This window comes from Elgaria multicarinata, chromosome 3, assembly GCF_023053635.1.
Source record: "Elgaria multicarinata webbii isolate HBS135686 ecotype San Diego chromosome 3, rElgMul1.1.pri, whole genome shotgun sequence".
NCBI lineage: Eukaryota > Metazoa > Chordata > Lepidosauria > Squamata > Anguidae > Elgaria > Elgaria multicarinata.
In genome coordinates, this window is record NC_086173.1 from 149,067,060 (window position 1) to 149,088,425 (window position 21,366).

The window sequence follows — 21,366 nt, forward strand, 5'->3', positions numbered from 1 at the left end:
CAACCCTGTGAGGTAGGTTGGGCTGTGAGTCAATGGCTGAATTTGGACAACACACTAATCAATGGTTGTTTCCCATTCTGTTCCTATTACACACACACACACACACACACACACGGTTGATTAGCGTGTTGTCCGAACTCAGCCAATGACTGGCCAAAAGTCACCCAGTGAGCTTCATGGCTAGAAGTGGAGGCTAGAATCCAAGTCTCCCTAGTCCAACATTAACTACTGTACTACACCACACCAAAATGTCTCTTAGTGTGGACTAGATAATCCTTTTAGCCTGGGAGTAATCCTATTAAACTCAGTGGGACTTACTTTTGCTGTTAGCCTAGTTCAGACAGGAAATACTTACATTCTGATTAAAGAGCTATTTTCATTCCCTGCTCTCATAAACACCTTATGAGATCAATTGTTAATGTTCTCTTCTTAAGAGTTGTGAAAGAAGGGTAGTTGTTCCAAGGCCACCAAGTCATACAGCATTGGAAAATCTTGAACCCAGACCTTCAAAGGTCAAGTTCAATTTTCTACCATATAGCAAAATACAGCCAGAGTTTTGTATCTATTACATGGTAGCTGTGAGGGATGGAGAGGGCAACCTGTGCTAAAGCCATCTTCACATGCAGGGAAGCAGTTACTTAATTCTGCCACCATGCACAAGGTTTATCTTGGCTCACCTTTTTGCGTGTTCCTTCGCATAGGTTAGTTGCAACATCTGTCCTAGACCAGCTAGAGTGATCTGGCTTCAAATCTCTGCTCAGTCATGATGTTTATTGGCCGATCCTGTTCAGACGACACATTAAGCCACAGTAGTTAAGCATTTTGAGCTAAACATTATGGCTTAGCGTGTTGTGTGAACCATTCTTAACCATGATGGCTACATAACCATGGTTTAAACACTCTCACTAACCATTTGCTGCAAAGGGGTTAGCGGTCTAACCATGACTTAGCATGTTGTCTGAACAGGTTCGCCCAGTCATAATCCTTCAGCCTAACCCAACTCGCAGGGTTGTTGTGAAAATAGAAATGGTGTATATGTGGGTGTGAGTGAACTATGAACATTGCATTGCGCTCTTGGGATGTGGAAGGTGTAAATGTATTATAAAATAATAATAATAATAATAATAATAATATCTTCCAAATGACCGAGACCCCTGACTTTCTGGCTTAAAGCTAGCAGGCCTGGAAGCCAAGTTGAAGCTACTCAGCCATAGTTGGGGGAAACTGCATATGTGCATAGGATGCTGGCTTTATTATTGCTTCATATAAACTGACAATAATAACAAGAAGGAAGTGCTGATTACTTATAATCAGCTATATGGTGACTATATGGAAAGGAGGACAGGGCACCTGTATCTTTAACAGTCATATTGAAAAGGGAATTTCAGTAGGTGTCATTTGTATGCATGCAGCACCTGGTGAAATGCCCTCTTCATCGCAACAGTTAAAGCTGCAGAAGCTATACTACAGTGACCAGATACAAAAGAGGGCAGGGCTCCTGCAGCTTTAACTGTTGCGATGAAGAGGGCATTTCACCAGGTGCTGCAGGCATACAAATGACACTTGCTGAAATGCCCTTTTCTATCCAACTGTTAAAGATGCAGGAGCCCAGTCCTCCTTTCCATGTGCTCACTCTAGATTACTAGGCTGAAGAAGGGAGGAGGTACCCATAGCGCTTGTGCATCCTAAGAGCACGGACAGTCCCGTCAGAATCTGAAAATGTGCAGCGAGCTGGATACAGAATGGATGTATTGATGTTCCCTGCAGTTTGTGATGATGACTCAGGCTTTGCTGTAGTCGGCTACAGGCTGGGTCCTTCTGCAAAGAGAAAGTAGCACGTGGGGGATAAGCAGCAACCGGCTGGCGGTGCAGGTAAGGAGGGACCCCGCCCCCTCCCTCCTCCAGAACCCCGATGTCCTGGCTGAGCCCCCAAACCCCTCAACCCCCTCTTCCCTTTCCAAAGAGCCCCCATGCTTCCCAATACCACCTCTTCCCATCTCGCAGGGAACACAGCAGTCCTGCCTCCCAGTTTCCTGTTCACAAGTTCGCTGTAACTGCTTTCTTCCAAAGACCCCAGGATTCTTGGATTTCAGGCATGTCATCCCTATCCTCATGGGAAATCACGTTTCTCCCACAGAAACCGGATTACTGGCTTCTACCAGACTAATTCATTCTCTTCCCTGTTCTCCTCCAAAGAACCCATATTCTAGGTATCCAAACCTGCTGGGTGATTTGTTTGTTTTTTAATGGGCCGTATGGAAGGGCAGGGTGATGGGGAAGAGGGAAATTTCCCATATTTTACCTCAAGCCAACAGACGTGTTTATGGGAGAAGGAGTCGGGGTATGTGTGTGTCTTTCATACTTCTGTGTTATATTACGAGATATTGCAGTGTTTTCTTTTAAATATTTGTATGCTTCAAATAAAATCAGCCTTGCCCAACTTGGTTGCCTTCCTGATGTTTTGGATTGAAAGTCCCAGGACCCCTGACCATTGGCCATGCTCGCTGGGGCTGATGGGACTTGTCATCCAGTTGTTTTGGACTGCACCAGGTTGGGGAAGACTGAAATAATCCATTCATTTTTTGACAGCTGTCCTCGCAATTTACCCTTTTCATTCACTCCTCGTGCCCGGGGGAGAGGCAGATCTGGCTGGAGTCTTGGGAGTAGTAATAATAATAATTGAGAACAGGGTAGCAGTTGCTGAAAGACTGGATTCCTGATGTGCCTAGAAAGGGAATAGGATTTGAAAACTTGGGATAGTGCTGAAAGTCCCAGGACCCCGGCTCCTCCCAGGAATCAGATACCTTCCCTCCATATGATAGTACCTAAAGAAGGGTTCCCAAAAATCATAAAGTTGTGAAAGAACTATGTGTATGCTTGAGAGATGGGGATCATGGAGAAACAAAAAGCTTTTGGTCTGTCTGGGTCATTTGCATTTTTGCCCTAAAAAACAAATTGATGAGTCATTGGAGGACTGCTGTATATTGCATCACCTAAGTGACAGACTGTTGCATGTTGAACAGAGTCAGGTGTATTCTAAAAGGTAGGGAATTCCTTAGCCTATGTATCAGCTCCTCGGTGGTGGTGAGATAATCCTGTGTTTGAGGAAGGAAAGAGTCCTATTGCATACTCCAGCCTAGGAGTTGCAGGACGTTTTTCTGTCTAAACATGCATAGGATCGCATCTTAACTGGCTTATTGCGTCATAAAGGTCATTTTGTCACGAAAACCCGCCGCTGTTCATGAATAGAAGAACTCCCAGGCAATCAAGCAGAAGAGCTATTGCAAACTGGAAGAAAGCTGGTTCTTCCTCTAAACCCACCCCCCACTTTCTTTTTGTTTTTCACTGTTGGTGAGCCACAAATGAAAAGGGTAGATAAATGTGATGGGTAGGCTAATCCCCCCCCTTTTTTTTTGAGGACTAGTACTTGTTTTGAATAGAAAGAACACAGCATCTTGTAGTACCCTAAGTACAAACAAATTTATTCTGGCATAAGCTTTCGTGGACACTGTTCACATCATCAGATTTATTTGAATAGATTCGTGAGGATTGATGTACAGGGGAGAAACCCCTGGCTACGTTCAGATGCAAGGCTCAACCACAGTTTAGTGTTATGTGCCAGCCCTTGTGTGATGTGACTAGAAGCTTCCAATACTGTTTTTAAGCAAACCACAGTTTGCTAGTTCATCGGAATCCTGCAAGCTGGTTTTGCCCACAGACCAGCATTGCAATCTACGGTGTGTTTCCATGGTGGGAGCCTACATACTTACAGCCCCCTTCAGACTGGTGTTGAACATGCATTGGCCAGGGGTCGTTGCTGGCACACGCATCACTGTCTAGAGGGCAGGGCTAGCCCGTGTATTCTTGCTGATCCCTCCATGTGCTTGGTACTCAAAAGTATCGATTTCTTGAATAGGTCTTATGGTTTGCAGCAAACCTAGTCCGGAAGCCTCTTACTGGCCCCATTCAGAAGACACCTTAAACCACAGCTTTAACCATGGTGGTTAAGCCAGAAAGCCGAGCTGTGTTCAGAAGACCCCTTAAACCATGGCTTTAACTATAGTGAATAATTCACCATGGTTAAAGCTGTGGTTTAAGGGGTCTTCTTAACACGGCCTGGTTTTCTGGCTTAACCACCGTGGTTAAAGCCGTGGTTTAAGGGGTCTTCTGAACAGGCCCATTGTGGCACGTGATGAAGTGGGGCAGGGAGTGCATGAGCTTGAGCCTCCTGGTTTCTCATGCTCATAATGCTAAATCATGATTTAGTGCAGTCTTGTGGTTAACAACTCACTTGGTCACCATAGGCGATCAGGACTGCCATGCAGGTGAGCGTATAGGATTTCCTGCAGGTGAAAGAGTGAGCTGGTGGAAGAGGGACGGATCTCTCTGCCAGTCGGTTTGGTTTCTGTGCTGGCTGCAGGGGGAAGAGAAGCTTATTCCTCGTCCCTATCGGGATGCCCACCAGCCTGCGAACTTGGAAGCTGACAAGCGTTCGATGCAGGGCGGGAGGAGCACTGAGGCAATCTTTGCCGCCATGCTCCTTCTGCCCTGTATTTAGCTAGGCCTGCTTTTTCACCCGTTTAACTGGGGCTCTGCGGAACAGGAGGGAAGGAGGCTGCGGAGGCGACTTTTCATAAGACAGCCAGCCTCCCTGGTTCCCTGCCTGCAGAACTGCCCCCTTTCCCTCCTCTCCAAGCTTGCTTTTGCAAAGGGGTGGGGGCGGGAAGCTCATGCTCCTGGGTCTGAGGCTGGAGCACTGGTCTCTGACCTGGGATCTAGGAATCCGAACTGACCTATGCCCCAACAGTCTAGAGGCCATAGCATTACTCCCTAGGTGATATGAGTGGTGCTAGGTTCAAGGTTTCATATCATATTCCTTGCTATGGGGAATCTGTGGCCCTCCACATGTTGCTGGGCCACAACTTCCTTCCTCCCGGATCATTGGGTATGCTGGCTGGGGCGGATGGGCATTGGAGTCCCAACGGCACCTGGAGAATCATGGATTGCCCACCCTTACAGTATATGATACCTGTCCCTCAAGGGCTGGCCTTTCGCCACTAACTCTTTTGCCATCCTTTGCTTCCAGGTCCCTCTGTCTCCTCACCATGTCCACCCTGTATCTTTACCCGCACCCTGATAACTTTCAGAACCTCCGTGTGCTCGTCGCAGCCCAATATGGCCGAGAGGAGCCCAAGGTGGTCGGGCTGCCTCCCGACATAGAGATGGGGAACTCCTCCTTCTCCCTGCCCAAGCTCCCGGCTCTGGAAACCCAGGCGGGCATCTACGTGTCTGGCCCCGCAGCTGTTTCTTCTCTGCTGTCCCCGGATGCCATGAGAGGGCAAGGCCCTGAAGCAAGCGCTCTGGTGCGGCAGTGGATCAGCTATGCCGACTTGGAAATCGCACCTGCGGCCTGTGCGTCGGCCTTCTCTGTGCTGGGGATCTCCAAGCAAAGTAAACAGGTGAGAGGCAGGACGCGTGGGCCGTGCTGGTGGCGTGTACCATAGCTGGTGTGTAGTGCAGTGGTTCACGGGGTGAGCGGTGAGTCAGAAAGCCCCTCATTCAGATCAGAAAGGGGGAAGGCGCCAGTGCAGAGCCGAAAAGGAGGAGGGAACTCTAGGTGCACTAAATACTCTTAATCTGACCCAATTCTAAAAAAATAATACTCTTCCAGGGCACGACCAAACACAGCTCAAAATTAATATTTCGCAAATTATTTTTTTTAAAAGATGTTGTGCCAATCAAACTGTTTTGTGCAGCTTGAAGTGCCCTCCCCCCTTCCCTCCCCCTTAAATCTGACCTGAGCCACAAACTTACTAGGCAGCCTTAGGCAAAAAGGAAGAGGCTGTGAAAAGGTGCACAGGGAGGACGTGCCTTGGGAAGCAGAATTGCACTCCCGCCGGAAGCATGATTTTGCTTCCCAGCATGTCGTGCCCTGTATGCGTGCCTTGTTTTAAAGGAAAGCCTTTGCTTTTTTTGCTTCCGTGCTCTTGAATTTCAGCAGCAAAATTAGAGGCACGAGAGCAGCAGAGCAAAACCAAACCAAACCAAAACAGCAGAGCAAAATAAACGTAAACCAGCTAACTAAATCAACTATTGACATGCCTCCAATACGTTGATGGTGCTGGGAGAAACCTGTGTGCCACTTTTGGAGGAAGGAGAGGGATAAAAATATAGTAAAATAATCAGAGAGGTCCCAAATTTAATCCTTTATGCCAGAGGGGGCTGTGTTCCATACGTGGTATACGAGCCCTATCGTGCGCACTCTTCTCCTGCCCAGGTGATAGATCGTGCTGTGGCAGAACTCCAAAATCTTCTTAGGGTGCTGGATGAGCACTTGAAGCTGCGGACGTACCTGGTGGGGGAGGCCGTGACGCTGGCTGACGTGACCGTGGCTTGTTCTCTGCTCCTGCCGTATAAACACGTGAGTCTCCTTGAAATCCCACCCGACGTACACTCTCCTAATATTAGACAGAAACCTGGTATGCCCATTTCTAGACAGGCCCTCCTTCCGGTCTATTTTTCGTAAGGGGTGCTTTGCAACTTTCAGGAATTGGCAGGTACTATGAGTTTAATCAAGGGTGGGGAGAGGTAGAACATTTGCAACGGCAATTACGTTTTATCACATTTCATGCATAAAGAAATAAAAGCAGAAGTATCCTGTTTACACCGTACCAGTGATTCTAACCTTGATGATTTCCTCTGGGACTCGGAACTTCCACATAAAATACAATGAGTTTTACCCTAAAATGATCGTGTAGAGAAATTAGGAAATTAATAGATTGGATCCACAATTAGCTTCTGCCAGTGGTAGCATCTCTTGAGCAGAGTTCTGCTCAGAACACTCCTGCCAGTGGAAAAGGCTGCACAGAGGTGATTCTTGCTGGTTTCCCCCTTGTCCTGCAGTCTCCAGTGCTACTTGCTACTCTGTTCTGGAGGGACCCCTAATCCTCAGGAGTAGAGGTGTAAAATTCTGGAAATTTTGAAGCCATGGAAAAAACCCACGGGAAAAAAACGAAAATTTCCGGGAAAATTGAAATAATGCAATATTAGCACTTTTTACAGATTGAAAGTCACTTTGTTACTTCAGGAACCTAAAATGTAATTATATCCAAGTTGGTTTGGCATACAATTATTAGATTTGGTTTATTAAAAGTACAGTGTATTCAAACAATTATTACAAATCGAGTTTACTTTTTAAATTTTAAATGAAAGGAACCTCTTTGGTTCTGCCAGTTTATGAGGAGCAGGCAAAAAACAATTAAAAACAACCACAACAGAAGAAACCACCAACATTACTAACAAAGAAAATTATTTATGTCTCCGCTAGTCCTCCACAATGTCAAGTGGACATAAAGCACCCATCCCCATAAAAAGAACTGAGAAAAAGGGGGGCCGAGATTCAATGAATATGCATGAAATTTAATCAGACTCATTTCCTGAGCTATAGCTATCTCTTACCAGTTTCAGTCTTTGCTTTAATGGCAGTGGTGCCCCCTAGAGGCAGAAATGCATTTTGCTCTTGCATTTGAGAATTGTAGTCTGTTTGCAACCTAGGACTTGCTTGTCCTTGGTGCACAGAAATTGTAATAATCTGATACTGTACATAGTTTTTAGAAATCATTTGGAGAAGTAAATATCTGAACGCCTTGTCTAAAACATTTTATGTATCATGGTAAAATAAAACATCCCGTAATCCGTTTTTTTCCTTCAATTCTTTGGGGAACTCCCCCCAAAAAAGGCTTTGGAAAAAAACAGGAAAAAATGTTTTCCCCCCCAAATTTTTTGAGTTTTTTCTGGGCCTTCATATTTATTTATTACATTTTTATACTGCCCAATAGCTGAAGCTCTCTGGGCGGTTCACAAAAATTAAAACCATAAGAAAACAACCAACAGGTTAAAAGCACAAATACAAAATACAGTATAAAAAGCACAACCAGGATAAAACCATGCAGCAAAATTGATATAAGATTAAAATACAGAGTTAGAACAGTAAAATTTAAATTTAAGTTAAAATTAAGTGTTAAAATACTGAGAGAATAAAAAGGTCTTCAGCTGGCGACGAAAAGAGTACAGTGTAGGCGCCAGATGGACCTCTCTGGGGAGCTCATTCCACAGCCGGGGTGCCACAGATCCACTCCTCATGAGTGGATTTCATGGAAGCCTGCAGTAGGAAGGGGGATTTGATGAAACTTGCCTCTCCCCCATTCTGCCGGCGGGATCCCTTCACAGGATCAGAAGCCTTCTGCAGAGGGAAGGGAGCTTTTCCATTCGTAGGAGGCGAAGTCCCCAACATATTTAAGCGTATCGTCAAAGGATGGTGATAGCATGACTTCAGCGGTGCCCGTACCTTTGCAGTATTGGCAGTGCAAGTGCTATATGTGTTTACTCAGAAGTAAGTCCCACTGAGTTCACTGAGACCTGCTCCGACCTAAGTGTGTATAGGCGTGACACTTTTGGCAAAATAAGCCACAGCTTCAGTCAATATCAGGGTTTTGAAAAGACAGCTATAACTCAGCTCTGTTACATTTGGCATCTGGATATCCACAGACGAAGGTTGTGTTTTCACTCGGTTATTCATCTGCTTAAGAAGCCTGAAGATTTGCACAAACGGAAGCACCGATAGTCGTCTCATTCGCATTTCAGCCTGAATTTCATTCGGAATTGAAATGCTACTTTAAGGGAATTGCTTAAGGATTTAATCTTGTTGCAGTGGTTCGTTCTGCGCAGCCGGGAGCTGCCGTTAGGATCCAGTTTGAATAAAAAGGCAACGAATACATCTGTATATGCCAGTTGTTCCCAGCTGTCCGTCACACTCTGGTATGATCAAGAAACATGGCCCCAGCAAGTTGGGGCAATGTAGATAAGGAGCCGGCTTGATTCTTAATGGCTTCTGCACACTTGTGTGAGATAAGGCTAAGAATCAGTGGGCTGCAGTCAGCAAGGCCAAACCTGTCCCAGGAAAGGATGTATCAGGCACTTGTGCGCTCCGATTCCTGCAATATATGTGCTCTCTCTGTCTGTCTCTGCCCCCATACCAGTCATATTGTTGCGTAATTTAAGCGTAATAATAGCACGTTTGAGACCCAAAGCCAATTTCTGTTAGTTTTAAATGCAGACTTGCAGTAATTCCCGTATTTCTTCAATTCTAAGACGCGCTTTCCCCCCATATAAACATCTCTAAAAACGGGGTGCGTCTTAGAATCGTGGGTGTGTCTTAGGTGTTTTTTTTTCTGTTGGCAGTACTGAAATTAGTGTGCGTCTTACAATCGATGGCATCTTACAATCAAAGAAATATGGTATTTGCATTAGAACGCAGGAAGGATCAAATGGAGGCAATAGCAACAAAATCCCTGAAATAATATTCTCAGTTTTATTCTTCATAGTCATAAAAAATGTTTCCTGGACTAGTGCCTCCCAAAATCCATGCCCCCCCTCCCCAATCAGCCCTATTTATAATGGCGTCTCCCTATCTAACAGCTCTCTTCATCTAATTGTTAATACTACCCCCCTCACCGGATGTTTTCCCTAGGTCCTAGGCCAAGCCCTTCGCACTTCTTACACCAACGTTACCCGTTGGTTCCTGACCTGCATTAATCAGCCAGAATTCCAAGCTGTTCTGGGTCCAGTGAAGCTGTGTGAGGAGGCGCCTGGAGTGGGTACCCCAAAATCGGCTCTCAAAGGTAAGATGCTGCTACTGTTATCCTCGGCTGAGGGCAAAGCCAGTTCAGCAAGGAATAGCACCGCTGTGTTGAACCTGTTAATCAATTCAGCCTCCCCCAACCTGGTGTGCTGGACTACAACTGCCTGGGGCTGATGGGAGTTGTAGTCCCACACATTTGGAAGACACCCGGTTGGGGGAGGCTCTCATAAACACAAGCAGTCAGATTTTTTGAGGGGGCACTGGGGAGAAGTTGGGTCTAATGCAGGGATGCTTAACCTCTGACCTGCAGGCCTAATCCTGGCATGTGGGGTTGATCTGGCTTGCGGAGATTCCACATCCTGCCTACAGAGCATCCTTGGGTTCTTCCGATGGGTGGGGCTTCAAGCCCGACACCCTGGAGGACCACCCCTGGAGAAATCCCCACTGTATCTCCACTTGGCAGTGGGGAGAGTCGGCCGGCATTGGGAGGAGGGTTCACTCATCCCAGTGCGAGACAAGCCTTTTGTGTGGCGCACAGCGGCAAGTCAAGGAGTCAGCCAGCTCTGTGAGGAGCCCCTGCTCTTCTTGGCGCCAGTCAAGTCCTTTCGCATGGTGAGCACCGCCTGAAGCCAGGGATGTCGGTGGGTAGAGCGTATGTAGAGACATGAAAGTCCCTGCCTGCTGGTGATGAATCAAGGCTTATTAACCGGGCCGCAGAGCGGTAAAGCAGCAGTTTCTGCAGCTGAAACTCTCCCCATGGCCTGAGTTCGATCCCAGCGGAAGCTGGTTCTCAGGCAGCCGGCTCGGGTCGACTCAGCCTTCCATCCTCCCGAGGTGGGTAAATGAGTACCCAGTTAGCTGGGGGAAAGGTAATAGCGGCCGGGGAAGGCAACGGCAAACCACCCCGCTATAAGGCCTGCCAAGAAAACGTCAGCGAAAGCTAGCGTCCCTCCAAGAGCCAGTAATGACTCAGTGCTTGCACGAGAGGTTCCTTTCCTTTTCTTGGGTTCATTGCTCTTTGGTTTGCCCTAAAGAACCAGCGGTATCTCCTGAGGCAGAGTTGGCAGAGCCACCACCCAAAAGTGCCTCCCAGCTGAAGAAAGAGGCCAAGAAGAAAGAAAAACTGGAGAAGTTTCAACAGAAGAAGGAAAAGAGCCAGCAGCAGCAACAGGGGGAGGTAAGGATTCTAGAGTGAAATCAAACCCTTCTGCTTCAGGGTGTGTATGTGAGAGGGGCGCTGCATTTTTTGAGTGCTCCCTGTCCCAGCAAAAACTCACTTTAAGAGCTGGTGCCTGAGCTTGCTTTTTTCTTCCTCTTCCCTCCTCATCCCCTTTTCCTTCTCTGTCATGACTTTTAGATGTTAAGCTTGAGCATAGAGACTGCCCTACTGCTGATATTAGTAAGCTACTTTAGGAAATCTTTTGTCTCAAGAGTGGAGTAAAAAAAATATGCCTTAAATACATAATCAATTAAAGGCTAACATATTTACTGTGGCATAAGCTTGTGTGGACTAGAGTTCACTTCATCAGATGCGTGAAGTATAAATGGCTTTGTTAATGACGTTCCTCTTTCATTTGTTTTCTTTGGATCTGGCTTTCCTTTGTCCTTGATGGCTTCTTTTAAACTGTGGTTTCATTCTAATCCAATTTCAGATTAGAGTATTAATTGTAGAACATTCTAAATCTAATGTAGTCTAATCTAATTTTATTATTCTAAACAGTTTTAGGAACCATTTTCACCGAAAAGGCCAACAGTGGAAGGAATAATGTGCAATCGTATGCATGTTTGGATAGAAAAAAAAACAGGCCTATGAGCCCCAGCAAACACTAGACCATCCTTGCTTGCTGGGGGATGCTGGGAGTTGGACTTTTCCCCATCTAAACATGCATAGGATTGCCCTTTAGGTGGGCGGGGCTTAGAATAGCAGACAGAAGTTACCTGGGTTCAAGAAAATAGTGAAAAAGCAGGGGACATTGTCATAGTACGTAGAACCTGTAACTACCTTTCTCCGCACATCCTGCTTCTTTGCAGAAGAAGCCAAAAGCTGAGAAGAAAGATAAGAAAGATCTTGGAGTCATGACCTACAACGTGCCGACCAAGCCAGGGGAGAAAAAAGGTATTTTACAGTGGAGTGAAGAAGAGTCAGCTGGGAGGGTCGGAGCTCTTTGCCCACCATGTTATCTCTACCTATAAAGCTGAAAGTATGTGTGTGGGTTTGTATGTCCGGAAATGTTTACCTACTTCCGGAGGAGTTAGAAATTTGAAATTTGGCATGCTGATAGGTCTGGCTGTACAATGTACCAGAAAAATCTAAAAACACTCATTTTTTCCCCAATTTAAGTATTTTAAAAGAATTTAATATGAAACATAGGCTTATGCCTATAGCTGGCAGCATGCCTTGGGTGGAACGCCCAGCACGCCTTGGGTGGGAGGCCAGACTTTGGCGGCCGTTGTGAGAAAACACTTTGTATGACGATCTGCTTCTCAAGGACTGAGTGTTCAACCTTTGAAGCTACACAGAGCTGATTCCCTATGCTCCTTGCCAAAATAGAAATCTCCTACCAACTTAAAGACGAATGAGTCGCAGAGATCTTGGTTATTTATCAGGGACCTGGGCAACGCCGAGTATATCAGCTGTTGTTGTTTATTCGTTCAGTCGCTTCCGACTCTTTGTGACTTCATGGACCAGCCCACGCCAGAGCTTTCTGGGCCGTTGCCACCCCTAGCTCCCCCAAGGTCAAGTCTGTCACCTCCAGAGTATCATCCATCTATCTTGCTGCCAGCTACTCTTATATAAAAGGGGAGCAGAACCTCAGCCCCAGGCGCCAAATCTGGACATCCTGGGGTTCCAGTCTAGCCCTCCAGGGTTCCTTGGAGGGCCACACCCCTTCCCCCCCCAACTACTGATCATTTAATGGTTTCCCAGCTTTTGTGCAGCTTTCCCCCCATCTTAAAAGGTTGAAATGCTTTAGGGTGGATTCCTGCATTGAGCAGGGGGTTGGACTCGATGGCCTTGTAGGCCCCTTCCAACTCTGCTTTTCTATGATTCTATGATTCTATGAAATGGCTCTCCTAAGGCTTACATACTGGCAGCAAGAGCAGGGATTTTGGCCCCACCCCTTTTCCTTTGGCCCCGCCTACTGCTGGAAGGCAGCTCCTGCAAGCCTTTCTGAAATAGAATTTGGCCCCTGCATGCCTGGCAAAACTTGGTTGTGTGTGTGTGTGTGCTGTAAAGAGGGAGGTCAGAGGGAATCGAAATGCATAATGTACAAACGACGATACTTATTATAGTGGGCATTCACAACATAGTTGTTGGGTAGGGTGACCATATGGAAAGGAGGACAGGGCTCCTGTATCTTTAACAGTTGTTTGGAAAAGGAAATTTCAGCAGGTGCCATTTGTATGCATGCAGCACCTGGTGAAATTCCCTCTTCGTCACAACAGTTAAAGCTGCAGGAGCCTTGCCCTCTTTTGTATCTATATAAGAAACAGAGAGGAGCTCTTACAGAACATTTGTGGATTGTGCATTAGTATTCTATAGGGTTCATTAAAGTATTGATATTTTCACAACCCCTTCTTTTATATGTATTGTGGTATTAGGTCAGGGGTATACTTTCATTCAATGAACCATTAAGACACTGTTTCCTTAAGGAATTCTCCACATCACAGGCACATACCTTTCTGGAGGATCCACTCCCTCTTTTGCATCTGGTCACTCTAGCTGTACTAGAGGTGCTGCATGCATACAAATGACACCTTCTGAAATTCCTTTTTATGTATAATTGTTTAAAGATACATATGGTCACCCTATTGTTGGGTGGTAACACACCCTCACATTGGGGAGCTGATGAACACATGTAGTGTGTGATTGCTTGCAAATAATGAGCCTTGTTTACTGGCAATTCCTTCTTTAATTTTTCACCTCTACATAGAATCATAGAATAGTAGAGTTGGAAGGGTCCTATGAGGCCATCGAGTCCAACCCCCTGCTCAATGCAGGAATCCACCCTAAAGCATCCCTGACAGATGGCTGTCCAGCTGCCTCTTGAAGGCCTCTAGTGTGGGAGAGCCCACCACCTCCCTAGGTCATTGGTTCCATTGTCGTACTGCTCTAACAGTCAGGAAGTTTTTCTGGCTTCTTGTCACTTGAGCCTATAGTGCTGGATTGGATGGCGTCAGAGAGTGGGCTGGGTCTGCTGGCCGGGTGCTGTGCCCATCCCCGCTCACTCCACCGTTCTGCTTTCTCCTTCTTTCCAGATGTGACCAGTGCAATGCCTGACTCCTACAGCCCACAGTACGTTGAAGCTGCTTGGTACCCATGGTGGGAGAGCCAAGGTTTTTTCAAACCAGAGTATGGGGTGAGTGTGGGACTGGGGTTACTGTGATCTCCCTGCCAGAACTCGGATAACCTCTCCCACTCCCTGGCAGTAAAACAAGGTTGCGATCCTAGGCGTGTTTAGTTGGAAAAAAAGCCCTACAACTCCCAGCATGCCACAGCCAGCTAGTAGGGGGGATGCTGGGAGTCATAGAATTTTTTCCCAGTCTAAACATGCATAGGATTGCACCCTAAGTAACTTACAAACATGCCACCCTTCCGTGAGACCCAGGATCAGCTGGCTAAGGCAGCTGCCTCACTTTGCCTAATGACAGGGCCGGCCCTGGGTGTCTGAGTAGGTCAACAGCAGTGAAACGGGATGCCATTGCAGCTTCTCCCAGCCTCTTCCTTCCCCAGTTCCTTTTCCTGCAGAGCAGCCACCTCTTCCCTTCTGTGCTACAACTAGGGGGCAGAAAGAGCCGGCACACCAGAGATATGTGCCCAAGGGGGTCCTTCCCTTCCACCCCTCTTCACCTTGACCTGAGAAATGCCACAGGTGAAGGGAGGAGGGAGAAACGGAAGCAGTAAGCAAAAAGCTGGGAGGGGTCGGAGGTGGTGTCAGAAACTGAATCCAGGACTCATCAGTCCCAAAACTTGTGCTCTATCTCTGCCCCATTGCTGGCTCTCCTGTAAGCACTTGGGGGTCTTACACTCCCTAAAGTGCTTGTTCCATGTGGGGAGGGATCATGGCGGAAGTAAGTTTCAACCGTTGGATGACTTCCCCCTAAGTGTGGTCTGGCCTTCCTCGTCCCAGCCACAGGCAGGGTTTCTCATGCCTCACATCAATATCTGAAGGAACACCTCCTCCCATATGTACCTGCCCGGACCCTAAGGTCATCCTCAGGGGCCCTTCTCCATGAGCCCCTGCCAAAGGAAGTGAGGCAGGTGGCTACCAGGAGGAGGGCCTTCTCTGCTGTGGCACCCGGGCTGTGGAATGAGCTCCCTAAGGAGGTTCGCTTGGCACCTACATTATATGCTTTTAGACGCCAGGTGAAGACCTTTTCATTCTCCCAACATTTTAACAATCTATAAATACATTTTAACATGGTGTTTTAAATTTGTAATTTTGCATTGCTGCTGTTTTTATCTGGTTGAGCTTTTATATTGTATTTTATATTATGGTTTTATACTGTTTTATACTTTGAATGTTTTTAATTTTTGTGAACCGCCCAGAGAGCTCCGGCTATTGGGCGGTATAGAAATGTAATAAATAAATAAATAAATAAATAGTTTTCTCCCCTTTCCAGCGCCGCAGTGTCTCTGAGCCGAACCCCAGCGGCCTCTTCATGATGTGCATCCCTCCGCCCAACGTCACAGGATCTCTTCATCTTGGCCACGCGCTCACCAATGCCATTCAGGACTCCCTGACACGATGGTGAGGCCTCAGCCTGGATACATCATTTCCCCCTCTGCCTCATTCCTGGTGCCCTGGTGGTCCTTGATTTTGCCTGCCCCCCTGTTGTCCCTTTGCCATGCCTGTGAACTGTGCTTATTCCAAGTCACACAAGGGCCACTATTCCAGGCACACACAGAAAAGAGAATATGAAAAAGACCTGTGTACCAAATCCAGATCCCCCAGAATTGCTGCTTCTTGCCCTTGCAGTTGTGCAGGTATTTCTGGGTCAGTGCCCAACATGGTTCCTTGCCCGCCTCATGTCTGGCATGGTTCTACCCTTAAAGACGGACTAAAACTCATTTCAAACAAATAAACGAAAACAGAACAAGGTACACAAAACAGTAAAAACAGCAGAGTATGTTTTCTTGATTTGCAACCTGGCTAATGCAGGTTGCTAAATCGAGATAGTCTTGGTACAGAGTTTTTACAATGCAAAGCAGCCTTGGGAGGTTCCTATTTTGAGCAGAGGAATGATGGCATAAGAACATAAGAAGAGCCCTGCTGGATCAGACCAAAGGTCCATCTCGTCCAGCACCCACTGGCCCCCCAGTTGTCAACCAGGGACCAACGAAGCAGGACACGGTGCAACAGCACCCTCAAACCCATGTTTCCAAGCAACTGGTGCATATAGGCTTACAGCGTCTTGATACTGGAGGTAGCACATTGCCCTCAGGGCTGGTAGCCCTTGATAGCCTTCTCCTGCAGGAATTTATCCAACCCCCTTTTAAAGCCATCCAAATTGGTGGCCATCACCACATCTTGTGGTAGTGAGTTCCATAGTTTAACTCTGCATTGTGTGAAGAAGTCCTTCCTTTTATCTGTCCGGAATCTCCCACCCATCAGCTTCATGGGATCTAGTATTTTGAGAGAGGGAGAGAAATGTCTCCCTATCCACGCTCTCCACACCAGGCATGATTCTGTACACCTCTAAGGGGCTCTTAATCCTTCCCCAGTGCTACTTTTTCCACTGGAAATCCCACTCCCCATGTGCGTGCTGGTGTGTGTGGGGGAGCAGCTGGGGGTTTGGTGCTTATGAAAACCAACCAGAGGGAAAGGGGACCTGCACCCCACCCTATTCATTTCCTGTTTATGTCACTAACTTGTGAGCTCTCCCCGTTCATTCTCAGTGATGTCACGGATGTTGGCCAGTAGCTGCCTGCTAAACTCAAGCAACCAACCGTGTTCTAGGCAGAGCGCTCAATTGCAAAGACCCCGCTAGCTGGGGAAAGAGCTGCATTTCCCCCAGTGGCAAGGCGCTGCAGCATCAATACTGGGAAAATCCCAGCAATCCCCAAACAGAAGGGTTGAGCTCCATCTGCTCACGTTCCCTTATGAAGTGTTGGTCTGGAGAGACGCCCACCCAACTCAACCCCACTGTCTTGCAGGCACCGGATGAGGGGGGAGACGGCCCTGTGGAACCCTGGCTGCGACCACGCTGGCATCGCCACGCAAGTGGTGGTGGAGAAGAAGCTTTGGAAGGAGCAAGGGAAGACGCGGCATGACCTCGGCCGCGAGCGATTCATCGAAGAGGTCTGGAAGTGGAAGAACGAGTGAGTGATCCTACTGACCCCTTTTCTAGCACCTTACATGGATTCGTGTAGCTTCTCACACCCTCTACCAACGTGTTGTGGTCAGCATGTTCTTCTGTGTGTCTCTTCTGGCAGGAAAGGTGACCGGATCTACCACCAGCTGAAGAAACTGGGCTCCTCGATGGACTGGGACAGAGCCTGTTTTACTATGGACCCAGTAAGAACTGCAGCAGAGGGGAAGGAGGGTGTATGCGTGTCTTTCAAACCGGTGGGGGGGCCTCCTGCATTAACTTTCCCTGACGAGTTCAGGGGGTGACAGTTAATGGGATATGGCAGTCACCTTTGAAGGCACTTCCGTTAGATCAATGTTCTTTTCACCCAAGGACGAAATCCAAACAGCCCTTAAGCACGACTCCACCATTCCAGCGACAGCGGGTTCAAAAGCGCTTTATTGATTAGTAATCAAGGCCTGGTCTCTTCAAAGGGAGCAATCAGACAAAAGACATAGGGAATACAGTGCAGTATTTGAGCCTGCAAGGGGCAGGGCCCAGTAGCAGCATAAACCAATCAGAACATAACACTGGGGCATAGCTAATTATGCTAAACAGTTCTGTAAACAATACCTTTGGCCTGACAGTAAGTTACAGACGTTAACTCTGACACAGCAGCACTGGAGCCAGGGTTCTTGTTTATGTTAGGTAAGAAGGATGCACTCCAGGAGACATTCTCATACAGGACATCATGACATTTTGCTTGGTGTATTTCACAGTTTCCTTTTAAAAATGGAGACACTTATGCTAACATTAGACAACTATGCTAACACTTCCTCCCCTTACAATTAGTCTGTAAGGTAGGTCAGTGTTTTTATGCCCCATAATACAGATGTGGTCAGTGCTTGATCTTCAGAGACTGTGTTTTGACCAAAGTATTCCAGAGGTCACTGCTGAGCTGAGAATTCCGTTGCCACTAAAGAAAGAAATTGGTGGCGTCCAAGAATGCCCCAGAAGAAGATCTTCATTTGAAATGCATTGGGCCTAATAACCCAGTGCAGCTTCCTCCCACCTGGGGCCCTCCGGATGTGTTGAACTACAACTCCCATCATCCCCCAGGTGGCATGGCAGTACTGGCTGAGGATTATGGGTGTTGCAGTTAGGGACATTGCAGGCACCCGACTGGTTCTGTCGGACTCCCCTGCGTCGGGCCCTCCAGACCCATTTGGGCACCCACGGCTTGTATGGAGGTGCTGTGAATCAAGTGCCCGTACTGCCCCACAAGAGGGCAGCAGCCGTCTGTCCTCGTCCAAAGCCTCCATTTTTGTTGTGTCCAATGGAGGCTCCGGTGAATGCCTGCCGGATGCTTGCCAAGTTGCCAAAGAAGCTCGCACAGCGTACGAGTGGGGGCAAACGGCGGCGGCGGCGGCAGGGCGAACGTCTGATGAGTCAGACCCAGGTGAGTTCGCCCATCCCTAGTGCAGTTAAAGGCATCTGGGGGGTTGTAGGTTGAGGAAGGCTGACCTGGTGGGTTCCGCTGCTGCTTTTCCAGCCATGGTGCCTTCCCACTTTTCCTTCCTTGAGCCGTGAATTGAACCAGGGGATTTCTAGCTCATGCTCTCAAGTATTAAGTAGCCTAGGTTGGTAGCCAGGGATTAAGGGCATGCGCTGACAAGCTTCTTCCTGACTGAGATGGCTGAGCCAGCAATGCAACCTAGAGGTGAAGTCTTTTGCTCCCATGTCATACTCTTTGCAGGAGGAAAGACAGGTGTCAGTTGCACCTAACGTGACAGTGCAAAGGCAACGATTACGATCATGACGACTGGAAGCCCAATTCCAGTCCAAATGGATTGATTGCATCTGCTGGAGGGTGAAAGGGGCTAAACAGCAGGGATGGGTGAACCTATTAAGCTAGATTTTGTTGCCATTTTTCCATTGCTGAGCTCGCTCCACCCTGATTCCATGACAGCTTTTTTTTCCCTGCATGGAAATTTGTACGTATCCGAGTAAGGATTTCTGACTGCAAATTGCGTTCAGGTCAGTGTTTGGTTACTGTGTGTGTGTGTGTGTGCGAATTGGGTAATCTTGTGTAAAAATACGGGCTCAAGTTACAGGAAAGCCAGATTCCAGCTGGACATCAGGAAAAACTTCCTGACTGTTAGAGCAGTATGACAATAGAACCAGTTACCTAGGGAGGTTGTGGGCTCTCCCACACTAGAGGCCTTCAAGATGCAGCTGGACAAGCATCTGTCGGGGATGCTTTAGGGTGGATTCCTGCATTGAGCAGGGGGATGGACTCGATGGCCTTGTAGGCCCCTTCCAACTCTACTATTTTATGATTCTATGAATGCAAGGAAAGTCTCACTCACCCCTACTGAACGGAGTTGTTCATTCGTCTCCTTGTATCACCCACAGAAACTCTCCAATGCTGTCCAGGAGGCTTTTATTCGGCTGCATGAGGAAGGGGTCATCTACCGAAGCAAACGCCTGGTCAACTGGTCGTGCACCCTCAACTCTGCCATCTCAGACATTGAGGTGACTGGGGCAGGAGAGAACGTAGGACATGCGTAACCCCTCTCTAACGTAAGGCCAAGGGAGTGGAGTCTAACGACTCTTGCTATCCCTTTCTCCCCAGGTGGATAAGAAGGAGTTAACAGGCCGGACGCTTCTGCCTGTCCCCGGCTATAAAGAGAAGGTTGAGTTTGGGGTGCTGGTCTCCTTTGCCTACAAGACCAAGGGCTCAGGTGAGTCAAGAGGCCTGGCTGGCGGTTGGGCCTGGGTCCGGACTGGAAGCCTTTCTCCTGGACTCTTCATTGGCTGTATCCTGGGGACTATCAGTCTCGGAGAGGAGCAGTAAACCACTGTTTTCCTTCCTAGATGAGGAAGTGGTGGTGGCTACGACCCGTATTGAGACCATGCTGGGGGACACGGCAGTGGCAGTCCATCCCCAGGATCCCCGATACCAAGTAAGGAACCCTAAGAACAAAGTTATGGGTGTAGTCCAGGGGTGAAGACAATAGCCAAGAACTCAGAAGAAGGTTGGGTTTGGGAAGGGCGGCTATGAGAAATCTGGGGAAAATCCTTAAAAGTAAAGATAGAACATTGGAAACCAAAGTTAGGATTATTCAGACCATGGTATTTCTGAGCTCCATGTATGGATGCGAAAGTTGGACGATGAATCAAGCGAATAAGTGGAAGTTCAACTCCTTTGAAATGTGGTGTTGGAGGAGAGTTTTGCAGATACCACGAAAAAGATAAGTGGGTTCTAGAACAAATTAAGCCAAAACTCTCACTAGAAGCAAAAATACTAAGACTGAGACTATCCTACTTTGGACATATAATGAGAAGAAATGGCTCATTAGGGGGAAAACCCCAATAATGCCAGGGAAAGCAGAATGTAGAAGGAAAAGAGAAAGACCTAACAGGAGATGGATTGACTCCGTAAAGGAAGATACAGACATGAAGTTACAAGATCGGAATAGGGTGGTTTACAACTGATGCAACTGGGTCGCCATAAGTCGGGGGGGGGGGGGGCGTCACCATAAGTTGAAATCGACTTTAATGCACATAATTAACTACTAACTAACTAACCGGGGGGGGGGACTTGATTCCTGGGGACCATATTTGGCCTTCTGGGGTTCCCACGCACCATGACCCCTTTTCCCAACCACCAATTGGTGGTTTGCTGCCTTTTGTCCAGTTTCCCTGCAAACCTCCACATCCCCCACCCCCCCAAATTCTCAAATGTTGAAATGCTTCTCCTATGGCTTAGATAATAAGCTACAAGATCTGGTATTTTGGGCCCACCTCTTTTTCCTTCGGCCCTGCCCACTCCTGCAATGTGGCCCCCGAGAACGCCACCAAAGTTGAATCCTGCCTTCGGGCTGAAAGAGGCTCCTTACTCGTGGTGTAATGTTCTGGATTAGACTTCAGAGGAAAGAGATCCAGCTGTAAACTCATTGGTAGGACAAGACCTTTGGGCTTACAGGTGCTTTCTTGAGTGTTGCTGCTCCCATGTTCCCAGATGTGGTCAGTATTCCCAGGCTGAATAGGAAGCACTGCCTGTAGAATGGGCATATTGGCCCCTTGATAAAAGCCCCCCTTGTTGGAACAAATTTCCAACAACTTTTGCCAGAAACTAATACCTTGTTTTCCCCAGGATAAAACAAGAACCTGCCAACTTGGATAGCAGGAGAAATGGCAGTGGGAGAAGAGGGGAGTTCAAACTTGGGCATCGTTTAAGATAGAAAGTTGTGATTTGGGGTTGAGCATTCCAAGAGTTGAGCATTGAGCTGTTGCAGGTGCCATCAGAAGATTCTGTAAGGATTGGTTGTCCGAGAGAGGCATCCAGGAAGCCAGAACATATTCTAGATTTATCTTTTCAGACTGTTGCTTATCTGGATGATCTGGGGATACTTCAGCGAGTCTGTTCTTCT

At 47.5% G+C, this 21,366-nt stretch overlaps 1 protein-coding gene across 1 annotated transcript in view; it reads left to right on the forward strand.

The window, feature by feature from the left end:
* Window positions 1-1,815: 1,815 nt before the first annotated feature.
* The window catches only part of VARS1 (valyl-tRNA synthetase 1), a 34,645-nt gene continuing 15,094 nt past the window's right edge, over window positions 1,816-21,366 (forward strand). The window contains exons 1-13 of the mRNA XM_063122313.1: window positions 1,816-1,872; window positions 5,087-5,459; window positions 6,278-6,421; window positions 9,530-9,680; window positions 10,675-10,817; window positions 11,672-11,756; window positions 13,898-13,998; window positions 15,263-15,390; window positions 16,797-16,961; window positions 17,076-17,157; window positions 19,346-19,465; window positions 19,566-19,674; window positions 19,808-19,896. Coding sequence (XP_062978383.1) covers window positions 5,106-5,459; window positions 6,278-6,421; window positions 9,530-9,680; window positions 10,675-10,817; window positions 11,672-11,756; window positions 13,898-13,998; window positions 15,263-15,390; window positions 16,797-16,961; window positions 17,076-17,157; window positions 19,346-19,465; window positions 19,566-19,674; window positions 19,808-19,896 — 1,671 coding nt within the window. The 5' untranslated portion in view covers window positions 1,816-1,872; window positions 5,087-5,105. The remainder of the gene's footprint in view (window positions 1,873-5,086; window positions 5,460-6,277; window positions 6,422-9,529; window positions 9,681-10,674; window positions 10,818-11,671; window positions 11,757-13,897; window positions 13,999-15,262; window positions 15,391-16,796; window positions 16,962-17,075; window positions 17,158-19,345; window positions 19,466-19,565; window positions 19,675-19,807; window positions 19,897-21,366) is intronic.